Genomic DNA, 15,280 nt, shown 5'->3' with positions numbered 1-15,280 from the left:
ATGGTGCTGGGCTTATAGACAGGGGCTTGTACATGTTAGGGTCTGCCTCTCTAAACCTATTTTTACTATTCTTCCGTTTGTCCGTCCATCCATCCATCCATCCATCCATCCATTTATTTAAGACATGGTCTCTCTAGACCAAGCTGGCCTCAAACTCAGAGGTTTGCTTGACACTACCTCCTATGTGGAGGGATTGAAGGCAATCACTACCATACCAGGCTCTTTTCTTTTCTTTCCTTTATTTTTTTTTTTTCTAGACAGGGTTTCTCAGTGTAACATCTCTAACTGTCCTGGAACTCACTCTGTAGACCAGGCTGGCCTTGAATTTACAAATCCTCCTGCCTCTGCTTCCCTAGTGCTGGGATTATAGGTGTGTGCCACCACCGCCGGGCATTGCTATTCTTTAAAACAAACATTGTGTGTGTGTGCATGCATGCCTGTGCACACATGCCATTTCATGGATGTGGAGGTCACAGGATGACTTTGGAGAGAGAGTTCTCCCCGGCTGTATATGTCCCGGATATTGAACTCCGGCCATAAGGTTTGGAGGCAGTGTCTTCTACCCACTGACTCATTTCTCTGGCCTTGTTTTTTAGTATTCTCGAGATGTCTTTCCATTTCGTGGTCCAGAATTCATGAACCTGCAGAAAATGTCACCTTGGCTACGACAGCCCAAAGTCACCTGTTGTGACATACATACCAGTCATCATTGGGAACAAAAAAGATAGTTATTGTTTTTAAAATTACTATTACTAGTAATAATTTGTTGTTTCTTAAGACAGGGTCTTGTTATGGAGACCAGGCTTGACTCAAACTCACAGGAATCCTCCTGCATCTGCCTTCCGAGTGCTGGGATTACAGGCGTGCACCATGGCATACCCAACAGCAGTTAGATATTTAAGTTTAGATATCTGAATAGGAGGAAGTGGGAATAAGGAAAAGAGAATATTCGAGACTATTCCTGTGCTCAGGGGAGGGTCTGGTTAGTGGATCTATGTGGTTCCTTCACGGAGGCTTGGGTGTAAACTCTCACAGCCTTGCTCTGACTGCACAAATGAGCACCCAACTCCAGCACCCTGTGCGACTTAAGACCAAAGAGGAGGGAGAGCCCAGGCTGTCTGTCATTTGATTTTCTTGAGCAGTTCATTTATTCACAGTTTTAAAGCCATGGGGCTTTCCCTAAGCAGACTTCTCTTTATCTGGGCTTTCGAAAGTATTTCCTGTCATTTGGGTGCTTGGAATTATCACCTGTAAAGGGATCGACGAATCACCCTTGAGGGGTCTTCTTACAGAGCCTAGCTAGTCATCAGAAGGAGCCTGCACCAGTCTGACAACATGGCAGCCTCGCCTCGTCCCTCTGGGCTGCCATCTCCAGAACACCGCAATTTGATTTAAACATAAGTTAGCGCACTAGTGCCGCAGTGGCCGGGAAAAACCTCTAGGCTGGGGCTGGGGTCGCCTGCCTGGGAACCGAAGCTGCCTGTAGGCTATCAGGAGTGTCCTGCCGGCTGCTTCAGCTCTGACTTGTCTGCAGTTCCATGATAAGGCTGGTCTTCTCTTTCTGCTTGTGGAAGTGCACCTGTCTGCTTCCACGTCAGGAGGGAGAGTCCCCTGCCAGAGGGCGTGCGTGAGATTCTAATCTGGGATTCTCGGCATGGACATCTTTTCTTTCTTCCATAGCTCAACTTCAGTTTAACCTCAGATGTTCTTTCTGGACTTTTCCCTCTTAGCCCAATTTAGTTTGGAACTAACCATTTTCTTTTCTTAATTTTATTTATTTATTTGTTTTTGGTTTTTCGAGACAGGGTTTCTCTGTGGCTTTGGAGCCTGTCCTGGAACTAGTTCTGTAGACCAGGCTGGTCTCGAACTCACAGAGATCCGCCTGCCTCTGCCTCCCGAGTGCTGGGATTAAAGGCGTGCACCACCATGCCCGGCCTCTTAATTTTAAAATTAAAACACACAGCATCCACGTGGAGTCAGAGGAACTTGTTGGTGCTGGTTTTCTCCTCCCCGCAGGGGCCCCAGCATTTGAACTCAGCATGGGGCTTGGCAGGAAGTGCCTTTATGTGCTAAGCCTCCCATTTTTCAGTCTCCTTCTTCTCCCTGTGTTGAGATTGAACATTGTACATGCCCAGGGCTTTGTTCATGCTAAGCAAGTGCTCCATGGTACCGAACTCCCCAGCACTGAGTTTGGAACTATCACTGTTATGGTTTTCTTCTCTTTTTTTTTAATGTTTATTTATTTATTATGTATACAATATTCTTTCTGCATGTATGCCTGAAGGCCAGAAGAGGGCACTGAAAGACCCCCACAGTATAGACAAACAGCTAAGCAGCAGCAATGCCAGGCTTAAACTTTGGAGCAACGCAAGTAACACTAGAGCAGGGAAGTTCGACTTGAGAACAAGGGCGGAGAAGCCAGGCAAGATATCTGCGGTCAGCCGGTCAGCCATCTGGCCCCAAGCGATAAGGAACCCGCAGCTGGCCTGCTCTAATGAGAACATCCCGTTTGCTTAGGGAAACAGGATGCCTATAGTCAGCACATGTGCCCAACTTAGAATATCAGTAATTCACAGAAGAGACAACTCCCCCTATGAAAGATCCCAGCTTATCTGCTGTAACGTCATTTCACAAAGCTTTTGACGAACGACTGTAAGTGCAGAGTAAGGTCAGGGTCCCTGGCTGCAAAACAGGATATTTATATCCATAGATTAGGACAGGACATCAATTAACAGGATATCTGTTCCCATACATCTGTGCTGGGAGAGGAAAAACCACCTGTGCCCCTTGCCCCATTCCAACTGACCACTAACGATGCATTTGCTTCTGTAATCTGCTTCTGCCGCCCTCTTTCCTATAAAAAGACCTTCCCCCAGTCTGCAGGCGCGCTTGTCTTCCGAGAGACTAAGTCGCCCCAGGTACCTGTGTACTGAATAAAGACTCTTGCTATTTGCATCCGAAGAGTGACTCGCTGTTCCTTGGGAGGGTCTCCTCAGCCTGAAAGACTGCCCACCACTGGGGTCTTTCAGGCACCAGACCTCATTACAGATGGTTGTTAGCCACCATGTGGCTGCTGGGAATTGAACTCAGGACATTTGGAAGAGCAGGCAATGTTCTTATACGCTGAGCCATCTCTCCAGCCCTGGTTTTCATCTCTTTAAGAGGCAAGCCATGCCCACTCCCAGCAACCCCTGCCCTTTCCCCACCATTTTAGACTCTCTCTATCCCTTCTTGGCGTGCATGTGCGTGTCTCCCACTTCCCCCTCGCTTCTCCCCTTCTCTGTCTCTTTCTTCTCTTCTCCTTCTTCCCCCCCCACTCTCTCTTTCCTCTAAGTAATAAATATTCAGTTCTACTCCATATGATGTGTCTCCCACCCACGTGCCCACCTGCAGCTTGCGGCTGGGAACCTGCCCAGCCGCTCGACACATGGCAGGACCAGCCCGCTCCGCTACCAAGGACCTTGTAGTATTTTTAGAAATCACCACCATACCAAACTCCCCAACCCTGAGATTAGAACTATCAATCTAAAATTAAAGGCAAGAATTAATCAATGTTAATGATATGATACTGTAGTTAAATAAAGATTCTTTTTCTCCCCATTTAGACGTTTATCTTCATTGAAAAATAAAATATTAATGTGTACTTCTGTTTAAGTCCATATTTAAATCATTCAAAGAACATTTCACTTTAAAGCTGACAAATATGACAAATTTCCCCTTTGTGCTTACATGAAGCTACAGAATGTTGAAGGAGACAGTGTTTCAGAAAACGGAATGCCCCAAACCATATGATGAAATTCTTGGTAGCAAAGCACAAGTAGAACCTCTGAAGATCTCTTTCTGGTGACTTTCCGAGTTGTCTTTCTTTTTATCGTTTGGTGATGAGAATTGAACCCAGGGCCTCAAGCACTCTAAGCAAGCCATCTACCAGTAAGTTACCTCCCCGGCTCCTCCTCCCAAATGTTTTCCCTTAAAAAACAAAGAAAATGAGAACCTACCTAGAATTTTAATGCTAGTTTCAGAGTAATAGCATTTAGTAAGAGCCATTTTTAAAGAAAAAGGAAGAAGTTTCATTCTTTTGACAGAGGCCTCTTCTGTATACATTCATATTCCCGGGCATGGGGGAAGAGCTAGGCAGCTGCTGTGGATACATTACCCAGCCGGAAAAGAGTAAGGGCGATAATTAACTCAATAATTGCTGTTTCACTGCCCCACAAGAGATTGTAATCTGACACACATTCCACGGAGCATGCTCACAGGAGCCTCACGCTCTAGATGCACGGAGAACGCATGCATTGCACACCCCCCACCCCGCCCCAACAGACACAGCCCCAGACTGCATCTGAACACCCGGATTAGGTCACAGTTAGAGCACAGCATGCTTCCCAGCCTGCAAGCTTTTCCAGCTCTCAGCCAACAAGATGTGCAAGCACAGTAGAAGCCTGCTCCCTAGTGGCTCACACCTCCGAGAACTTCCTGTGACCCCAGGGCCTCTGGGAGGTGGGCACCGGCTGCCAGCCATGCTCTGGACAGCCATTCCGCTGGCTGCCTCACTTTCCCTCACAGCTTCCCCTTTCTCTGGAGAATATAACTGTGTTTGGGGAGCCGAGAAAGGGGGTGCCATCTAATAGTAACCTCTAGTAGAATAAGGTTTTAAAATTCTTGGGTTTCTAACTTTATTTAAAAAAAAAATTTCTATATCCTTTGTTGTGAGTGGAATATTGTGCTTAAGTCAAACAGACCATGTAAAGATCAGGCTTCAGATTTTCGGAAATGTTACAATGGCTAAATGGTGGCTAACCCTTATCTGTTATTATCTGATAGTTAACTGAATCTACAGGTCCAAATTGCCATTGTCTTCTGTATTATTATTATTATTATTATTATTATTTTTAAATATTTATTTATTTATTATGTATACAATATTCTGTCTGCGTGTATTCCTACAGGCCAGAAGAGGGCACCAGACCTCATTACAGATGGTTGTGAGCCACCATGTGGTTGCTGGGAATTGAACTCAGGACCTTTGGAAGAGCAGGCAATGTTCTTAACCGCTGAGCCATCTCTCCAGCCCCCGTTTATTATTATTTTTTAATGTGTGTCTCTCTATGTGGGGAGTGTTTAGGTAGGCACAGTGTGTGTGTGTGTGTGTGTGTGTGTGTAAGGGACCAGAGCAGGTCGTTGCTGTCTTCCTCTACTGTTCCTGGCCTTGTTGCCTTGAGGTAGGGGCTCTGACTGAAAAGGGAGCTCTCAGTTCTGGGCTAGGGAGGCTCCACGGAATGCTCTGATCTGTACACGCAGCTATGCCCAGCTTTTTATAAGTAGGTGCTGGCGGTTCAGGTCCAGGTCTTCATCCCCTGAGCTCTCTCCCAGCTCCAATTCTTGTACTTTGAGAGGCATAGAAGAGACCGGAGAGGCTTTCTATAAAATTCTTCTTTGATGTGGCCTTGGAGAGGCCTGAAATGTGCACTCTGTTGAGCTTTGGGCTGATTAGCCTTGCTCATCTCTCTCTGCTCTAGAGCACCTTACCTGAACCCTTCTCCTGTTCTTTTGTTTTCATGGTGCGGTGTGTGTGTGTGTGTGTGTGTGTGTGTGTACCACACTAAGCTACATCCCTGCCATTGAGCTACAGCCCAGGCCTCCATCTGTTTTCTTCAGTGTAACAACATTCTTTATGCTGTTGTCAAGGTCAGAATGCTGCCTTTGGGATTTGGTTTTAGAGTCTGTGGTGGCACTAAACCCACAAAGGGGACCGAGCCTCCCACCCTGGATTTCTAGGTCTCATGAATGAGTTTCTGAGCTCCTCTCTCATCTCCTAACTTTCAGTCTCTAGCCCTTTGAATGCCTTGGCTCAAGTCCACCCTCTTCCCTTAGAGCCTTTCCCCACCTCTACGCATTCCCCACTCATCAAGCTACATCTCCCTGCAAGCTGCCTGAAACACTCGCCTGAAACCCAGCCCTCTCTTTAAGCTACCTCCCTGAAAGGATAAAGACAGCCCCAGGGCATGACTGGCACACTCCCAGCACACAGGAACAAACCCCCAAACAAACATGAGACTCACAAAAAGAAAATGCCACACACTGCATGTTTGATCTATAAAGACCCTAAGAGGGTGAGAACATCATTAAACAAACAAACAAACAAACAAGCAAACAAACAAAAAAGCCCCCCCCCCCAAACATCCCAAACTAGTCACCATCACTTCAGATAATGAGAGACATTTGTTACTGTTGTTTTATAGGGCCTTGCTATCACAGCCCAGGCTGACCAGCAATGTAGCCCAGGCTAGCTTCAAACTCATGATTCTCCTATCTCAGCCTTCTGAGAGCTGAGGTTGCAGTAAAGTTATTTGTAGCAGTCCTGGGCCATTCCTCAGCAATACATGCTGCTGTTATCTTTGATTTTGTATTTTCTTTGTTTTAATCTCCTAATGGCTTTGGTGCCAGGGAAGGGGCCCAGAGCCTTGTATAACAGAGGGAAATCACACTACTGCTTAACTAGACAATGCAAAGTTGGCCCCAAGAGCATCAGCTGTTTTGTTATGTACTTTTTGAGACAAACATTTTATGTAGGGTAGGCTGTTTTCAAATTGTCTATGGATCCTTCTCTCCATTCCCATGTGCTGGGATTACAGGCATGCACTACCATGCTGGGCTTTTCCCACAGCATCTTGAGGTAGACCGGGTACCCAAGAACTTGCTATTAGATTGGCAAGTGCACTTACTAGCACAGGAGCCGGAATGATTCTTCATGCCCACAGGCTTCCCAGGGAAACCAGTATACAGCACAAAGAACCGCGGCTGTGCCAGAAAAAGCCCTTGCTGAAAGTGTTTGGGCCGCAGACTCCCTACAGCCTTCACATCCACTCAGGCTCTGAAGCTGGTGCCTCTTCAGAAGCTCTGGATCTGAGGCGACCACACAAGGAAATACAGACACATATGAGCTCTCACGATGCCGTGCGCACAGGACCGCTAAGGCCCACAGGGAGGCCGAGAGATTTGTTAGGTACGACATGACCGGAACAAGGAGAAACATGAGACGCAATGGCAACAGCTTGCAACCGGAACATGGCGTCAAACACCACGGCCACAGAAGCCTGCTAGCTACGGGCCACGCTGTGCAGCCTTGAAGCAAAACTATTGATTTTTGTGGCTGAAAAAAAAAAAAAACAACAACAAAACGCCCCCCAAAAAGCCCCAAAACGTACCTTCAACGGCAGAACTCAGTTTTATGACACCTTGAATAAAGACAAAAGATGGTGGTTATAGAGTGGACCTGGGCCGCCTTCTCCCGTTTTTCACATAACATGCGTACATTTCAGCTTTGGGTATTTGTTGTTGCTGTTGAGAAACTGTTAGTTAAACAATTTCAAAAATGAAATACAGACGCTATCGTTACTTCCTCATTTTTTCCTGGGTCTGGGGATCATTTTACACATGTTGGGACAGGGTTCGTGTTGAAATATATAATAGGCGGTTGCAAACCAAGGCCTATCTCCTAGCGTCCTTCCCTGAACTGGTTGGGCAAGAAGCTATTGTCTCAGTCTTCAAGCTTGACTTTTGCCTTTGTACGTGAAACGATGAAATAGTCACCTGGGAATGCCAAGTTGATCGTGGAGAAAATAGATAATACCCATGACTGGACTGCTTTTTGTTCTCCCCTAAATTTAAAGGTGAAAATACTAAAATAGATTAAAGTAGACCTGGTTCAGCCATTTGACCTAAAACATAAGCTTTGTAAGCCATGGCTATAAATAGATAATGTTCTCGGTTTCTTTCTAAAATCTTGGTGTGTGTGACAAATATGTACGTGAATACAGGGGCATGCCCTGGTCAGAGGACAACCCTCATGTGTTATCCCCTCCTTCTACCTAGCTTGAGGTGGTGTTTGACCGGCCTGCTGGTCTGTGCTTTCGGTTGGGATGTTCCTGTTTCCTTACTTCCCTTCCTGCCAGGAGCTTTGGGATTACGACACACTGCATCTACTTGTAAACTTTCTGTGGATTCTAGGGATCAGAAGTCAGGTCCTCTGGCTTGTACCAGAACCTCCTTTACCCCCAGGCCTTCTCAGCAGCCCATTTTCTATTTTTTTTTGTGCCATAGCTGTGGTCTTTTACAGGGTGCCAAAGTGTCTATAGCATCATTTGGCTGATGATACACCTTGTCTTTTTACTGGAAAGATCTCTAATTTGAATGGAAACAAAAGTCTTTTCAATACCACCAAACTCAGCAGGTATCGGGCAGCTTGCACACGGCTTTCACGGAGTGCCCGTAAGTAAATATCTCGCTGCAGATGCTGCTGACGTGAGCACTGTGTGGAACCGATCTACAAACGGTAACAAAGGCCCCGTGATCCTACGGCAACTCCCATGTAGCAAATCGGTCTTGTTAATAAATGAAGTCTTCTATTAACCCAGCAGTTCAAGCCAGATCCAGTGTCCCTCCTCAACAGATCATACACCAATCTGACCTTTCTCCAAACAATTTATTATCATTACATCTTTTCATGACCGTAACCCAGTCCACATATAAACTATTTTCATTAGGTTAAAGCCCTGTTCGGTTTTAGTAACTTTGAACACTCCCATTGTGAGAAGCCCACTGTGGGGCTGGGGAGAGGTGTGCAGTAGGCACAGCACACAGCAGTGAATAGCTCCAGGAATAGGGGGCAACGAGCTCTTGTTAGGAATTCTAGGATTTTAGTAATCTGTGACCGTTGTCCAACAGGGCTGAGCATTGACTAAAACACACAATGAAGCCAGGGGGTGCAGGTCAGTGGTCCCGTCAGGAGACCCTGGGTTCAATCCTTGGTAGCATTAAACCCAGTGTATTGTCTGCCTCTGAACTATCTAGTCCTTACTTTTTGTTTTTAATGTCAATTTATTGAATTATGCACTTATATAATTTAAACTGTAACAACAAGCTCATAAGCTTCCTAGAAATGCAAGATACTGGAAATGCTGGGCTCTGTACCTGCAAGGAGCCAGACTTTGGACACCACCATCAAAACTGCTGTTCCTACTACTCCGGTTCAGAGAAGAAAGTTTGCTTAGATTTACGGACGTGGTTTTAATTGAACCAAGCAAGCCGGTTGTAAACAACTACGATTCTGAGAGTCTCAAAGGCTCTCAAAACTGTCAGATGCAAGAAATACCTTTACATCCCTTCTACTGGAAGCAACAGTCATTGACGTCCAGTAAGAGCAAAATCTGAGTGGGTTTGCCCCTTCTGTGGTCAGACGATTAAACCAAGAGGTAAAGTCAGGCCTGAACACTAGAGATATTAATGATCTACCCTATTTGAACAGTAGGAATTTTACATAGGTTAAAAACGAGATTTTCTCCCAGTCATATTTATCCATTACACGTTTTTAGATGATTATTCTTGTGTGCACACATGACGTGTGAGGGTGTGAGCAGGCGTGTCAGGGTGCGTGTGCAGGTCAGAAGACGACTCTGAATTCGCTTCTCTCCTGCCTTAGGTGGGTTCCTGGGATCAAACTCAGGTTGCCAGGGGTGTACTGTAAGCACCTTTGCCCACTGAGCCATTTGCCTGTCCCTCAGTCATATTCCTCATTGTATGTAACTGTGGTGTCAGCAAATGCAGCTCTTTAAAACAATGCGCACTACATGTGTGCAGACACAGTCTCGATGAAGAACACCTACATAAATTCCAGGGCTGTAAGTGGCCTTGGAGGGGAGCCCAAAACCGCACTTACTGAGTGAGAGGAAAAAACATTAAAAAGTTAAAAAACAAACAATAGTATGACTTTAGAACTTTCATTATGAACATTATTTTCACAGAGGCACTAATGAGTTATTATCTTCAAATGGGTGTTTCTCATTTTTTTAAACAACAAATGAGATTTTTCTCTATATCAGGGTAGATATTTCTATTTTGAAGAAATTATAGGGAAAGTCTAAGTTAACTAAAACACAATACATGGCTATTAACATATATGATTACACAATGACAGAGAAAGCATCTTTTATCTTCAGATGCGCATATTTGGAAGTCTCGGAATATTCAAGAGATGACTGGTGTTGATGTTGTAAAGTACACACAGTGTTGCTGACTTGCAGACACAAGCTAGACATGAGCTGTAAGCGGCCAACACTGACGTTGCCTGGATTCAGGGTTAGTCACAGCACGTACATGTTTGCAGATACAGAGAATGGGGCCCACCACTCCCCAAAAGGTTCACTTCTTCACAGGGTGCGGGAGGTTTAGAAAAAGATGAAGAGAAGAGAAACCCCACGGTTTTCCCCTGAACTGGTTATCTGAGCAAGGCAAACTCCTAATAGGGTGGAGATCTGTGTGGAACCCATCCCATCCTTGTCCTGAGGTTGGGAGCCAATGGGCAGGTAGGTGTGCTTCCTTTTCCTCAGCCGACCACTTCCAAGGGCAGTTTGCTCTCTCCCCTGTGCCTTTCTTTAGCTGTGCTTGCTCGCTCGCAGTCCTAGGGGTTGAACTAGACATGATGTGATCCTTTGGCCATGTGCTGTGGGGCAATGGTCTGTACCCTGTCACTTGTAGTTTACTGAAACGCTGATTGGCCAGTAGCCAGGCAGGAAGTAGAGGTGGGGCGATGAGAATAGGAGAATTTTGGGAAGAGGAAAGGCCAGTCTGCAGTTGACATAGAGGAAGCAAGATGAGAATGCCTCACTGATAGAAGGTACCAAGCCACATGGCTAACACAGATAAGAATAATGGGCTAATTAAAGATGTAAGAATTAGTTAATAAGAAAAGCCTGAGCTACTAGGCCAACTAGTTTATAATTAATGTGAGTCTCTGTGTGTTTCTTTGGGACTAAATGGCTGTGGGATTGGGCAGGACAGAAATCTCTGTCAACAGCTATGTTTGCTCGCTGCAGTCCTAGGGGGTGAACTAGACGTCATGCATGCAATTCTTTGACTGTGTTTGCTCGCTGCAGTCCTGGGGGGTGAAGCATGTGAGGCAACAATCAAGCAGAACACTAGGACCTTAGCTGGTTTTTGTTTGTTTGTTTGGTTTTTACTTTGGGCATTGATAGAGAGTTTTATAGGATGACCAGGCTGGCCTTGAACCCACTTGGTAGCTCATGTACTCCTTGAATATAATCCTCCAGCCTCAGTTTCTAGAACAGTTAAAATTATAGGTTCCAATGTGAGGCCCATGTCCCTTATATACATTGATTCCCCTACTTTCTTTGGTGCTGAAGATTAAACCTAGGAGCTTCCGTATACCAAGTTTGTTCTACTACTGATCTACAATCCTGACCCCCATCTGAAATGATTGATCTTAGCTGTTGTAAGAGAATGCATAGGAGATAGGACCATGTTATATCATGCTAAATGTGAATGACTAGAGGTGACTAGGACCCTGCAATGGCATCTCACTGCTGGTGAAAGGCTGAGCCAGTTTCTAGTGCAGAAACCTCCCTACCTCCTACTACAGCTGCTCCCAGAGACACCCCTACCTCTCCCTACAGCTACTCCCAGGAACATCCCTACCTCTCCCTACAGCTACTCCCAGAGACAGCCCTACCTCCCTCTACAGCTACTCCCAAAGACAGCCCTACTTCTCCCTACATCTACTCTTGGGGACACCCCTACCTCTCCCTACAGCTACTCCCAGGGACACCCCTACCTCTCCCTACAGCTACTCCCAGGGACACCCCTACCTCTCCCTACAGCTACTCCCAGGGACACCTCTACCTCTCCCTACAGCTACTCACAGGGTCACCCCTACCTTTCCCTACAGCTATTCCCAGGGACACCTCTATCTCTCCCTACAGCTACTCCCAGGGACACCCCTATCTCCCCTCACAGCTACTTACAGAGACACCCCTACCTCTCCCTACAGCTACTCACAGTTCTCACTCCTTTCTGCCCTGAGCTGGCCTAGCTGCTGCTCCACTGAGCTGTGGAACCCTCCTGGACCTCTTTCTCTTCATTCAGACTCTGCTCCACGGCCTCTTTGTCAGAGTTCTCCGGGTGACTGCATTCAGAGAAGCGCACAAACTACCTTCAGTGCTAGGCTTTGAGTTGACTTCTCTATCTGACATGCTCTCATGGGGTCCCTGGCTCATGCCTGCCTTCCTCAGTGGGGCGCAGTACAGTGAGATCTGTCTGTCTTGTTTGTTTCTGGAACCTCTTGCCCAATGGAATTCCTCATGTAAAATGAACACCCAGTAAATACCTTTAAAATATTTTATTTTTTTGAGATGGAAACTCATGCAGCCCAGCTGGGCCATGAACTCAACGTGTTCTGAGGATGCCCTTGACCTTGTGATCCTCGTGCCTGATTCCTGAGTGCTGGGATTAGAGGCGTGTACCACTGTGCCTGCCTACTAAATACTCACGGAATAAATTAACTGAATGATCTCTGCCACGTCCCACGTTACGAAGCTTTGCAGCTCCAGCAAGTGCATTTCTAGTATATTATTTAATTGTGAATACTCTGAGTAGGATACTCAGAGTTCATTACTCTGATTACTGTCTGTCCATTTCTACTCAAACTCTTTTTTTGGGGGGGTGGGGAAACAGTTTTTGGGGTAGACTTATGAATGGAGAGTATATATATATATATATATATATATATATATATATATATATATACTTGTCTTGTGCAGATATAAGGTATTTTTGCCTGTTGTAACGGTAACAAGATCTCAAAGAAATCTGGATGGCTACTTGTAGAAAGAATGTGCCCTAATTAGATGATAAGAAATATTAATGGGAGAGCTGGCTCAGAGGTTAAGAGCACTGGTTGCTCTCCCAGAGGTTCCCGAGTTCAATTCCCAGCAATCACATGATGGCTCACAACCATCTGTAATGAGATCTGGTGCCTTCTTCTGGTGTGCGGGCATACATGGAGGCAGAATGTTGTATACATAATAAATAAATAAATAAATCCTTAACAATAAGTAAATATTTTTTTAAAATTATTTATTTACTTATTATGTACACAGTATTCTGTCTGCATGTATGCCTGCAGGCCAGAAGAGGGCACCAGACCTCATTACAGATGGTTGTGAGCCACCATGTGGTCGCTGGGAATTGAACTCAGGACCTTTGGAAGAGCAAGCAGTGCTCTTAACCAGTGAGCCATCTCTCCAGCCCAAGTAAATATTTTTTACAAAAGAAATATTGACAAATTAGTTTTACATCCAAGTGTCTCAAAAATCTGTTCTCTACGACACCACCACCCCGCTCCCACTGGAGCAGAGTTTGTATGCTAAGAAACAGAAAAGAAAGGCTCAAAAGAGTGGCTGGGGTTCCCCGAGGGTCTGGGTCACAGGTGTGTGTCGCCATGCCTGGCTGAGGACTGTCCAGATTTTAATATCCTGATTCTAATTAGTGGCTGGACCGCAGCTGGCGGGGCTCCTCAGAAGGTCCTCACCCCTGTAGACTCCTTCAGTAGTGGTTTATTATTTCTAAGATAAAGACAAAAAGCCTTAATGCAAGCCTTTCAGGATGTCGCCGCTAGCCACAACAAAAGACAGCTCTGTGTTCTTCCACACTCCTCTCAGGTACTACCTGAAGCTCCGAGTCCTCTGACTATCAGAAGACAGAGGAAGGACCTTTTGCCCACCCTGTGTCCAGCTTCATGAAGCCAGCTGTACCCTCTTCCTGTCTCTTAGGGGTTAGAAGAACTGAGCATGCTCGGATGGCTGGTGAGGCCTCAAGGAGGTTCTGTTGCATGGGACTGGAGGCAAGTCTTCACATGAGCCTGAGGGACCCTGTTGGTGATGGGTAGGAGAATGTGGAGGAAACCATCACTTTACCAGGAGAGTCACTGATCCTTTTATGTGGTGGGAAGGATTTCTGCCACATTATCCCTCTAGTAGAGGGGAAAATAGACCTAACAAATGCACGGTTTTACTTGTTATTGTGGGGATCGAGCCCAGGGCTCCAGATATGCTAGAGAAGGGCTCTCCCTCTGAGCTACCCTCAGCCCGTAGCATTTCCAAGTTCAGGGCTTAAAATGCCTCTCCCTCCCTGTTAAAATAGAGCTACCCACCATGAGTTCCAGGCAAAGAAAGAAGAGTTTAAAAAACAAATGAAAAGCTGTTATTTTAAGAAACACTTAGAGGGAAGACAAAGAGGCAATACTTGCAAAGCCAAAACACAAGAGCAAAGTAAAAATATAAGAAACAAACCAGTGTTTCTGCATTTCACGAGATGGCCTTTTTTTTTTTTTTTAATGAAATCAGAAGTATTTAAGCGTGCATCCTCTGGAGTTCCTAAAACCGAGAAAAATACTGTAAGCCCCCTCCCCATAAAAAGCTGTTCCCCAGCTCCATTTTGAAGAGACCTGTTGACGTGTCTTGTTTAGCAGACAGATGTCTATGAAGACCCAGTGGAAGGCCAGGAAGATTGCAAGAGACTCGAAACAGGAGCTGCAGATGGGCAAAGTGAACAGGAGTGTTCCATGTGCACAGCCACAAGATGGCCTGAGAAGACTATTCAGCTCCAGGCTCCATTTCCTATGAAAAGGGACAATTCAGAGTATGTGCCAGGAGTCTGGTAACTGGACCCTAGAGCCCTAAAGAACCACACCCCGGAAGCAGGACTGGGCTCATGAGTTGAGGAATGGGTTTCAGAACTGCTGAGGCTGCTGGTTACCACACTGAATAGAAGTGTTTGTGGTCATTAGATAGGAAAGCTCTCCCAAGGAGCATGTGCTGAAGGCTCGGTCCCCAGTGCAATGTTCAGTGGATTTCAGGAGTGACTGGATCACAGGGACACTAGGCTAATCAATAAATGAATTAAGTCACTGGGGGATTCATAATTGAAAGGACTGTTGGGAGGTGGTAGATGCTGTGGAAAGAGGAGCCTGGTTGCAGGAAGCAAATTTCTGGGGTGTAACTTTGAAAGGTGTGGTGGTTTGGATGAAAATGGCCCCCCTAGGTTCATAGGGAGTGCCCTATTAGGAGGTATGGCTTTGTTGGAGGATGTGTGCCACTGGGTGTGGGCTTTGAGGTCTCAGATGCTCAAGCCAGGCCCAGTGTTGCTCTCTTCCTGCTGCCTGCTGATCAGGGTGTAGAACTCTCAGCTCCTTCTCCAGCACCATGTCTGCCTGCATGCTGCCATGCTTCCCGCCATGATGATAATGGCCCTCTGAACTGTAAGGCAGCCCCAATTAAATGTTTTCCTTTATAAGAGTTGCTGTGGTCATGGTGTCTCGTCACAGCCATAGAATCCCTAACTAAGACAAGGGGCAGGGCTGGAGAGATGGCTCAGTGGTTAAGAACATTGCCTGCTCTTCCAAAGGTCCTGAGTTCAATTCCCAGGA

General features: G+C 46.0%; 1 protein-coding gene across 11 annotated transcripts in view; it reads right to left on the bottom strand.

The window, feature by feature from the left end:
• The window catches only part of LOC121434631 (disks large-associated protein 1), a 684,271-nt gene that overhangs the window by 95,326 nt on the left and 573,665 nt on the right, over positions 1 to 15,280 (bottom strand). For 9 of the 11 annotated variants that reach the window (XM_041633553.1, XM_041633552.1, XM_041633551.1 and 6 more), the window contains one exon: positions 7,209 to 7,238. The exons of the other annotated variants lie outside the window; for them this stretch is intronic. In XM_041633553.1, coding sequence (XP_041489487.1) covers positions 7,209 to 7,238 — 30 coding nt within the window. The remainder of the gene's footprint in view (positions 1 to 7,208; positions 7,239 to 15,280) is intronic. 11 annotated transcript variants of the gene reach the window in all.

This window comes from Microtus oregoni, unplaced genomic scaffold (genome assembly GCF_018167655.1).
Source record: "Microtus oregoni isolate MIOR12 unplaced genomic scaffold, Mior012 000044F_ref0000062, whole genome shotgun sequence".
Classification (NCBI taxonomy): domain Eukaryota; kingdom Metazoa; phylum Chordata; class Mammalia; order Rodentia; family Cricetidae; genus Microtus; species Microtus oregoni.
The sequence above is the reverse complement of the archived record's forward strand: the minus strand, read 5'-3'. Positions and strand labels throughout refer to the sequence as shown.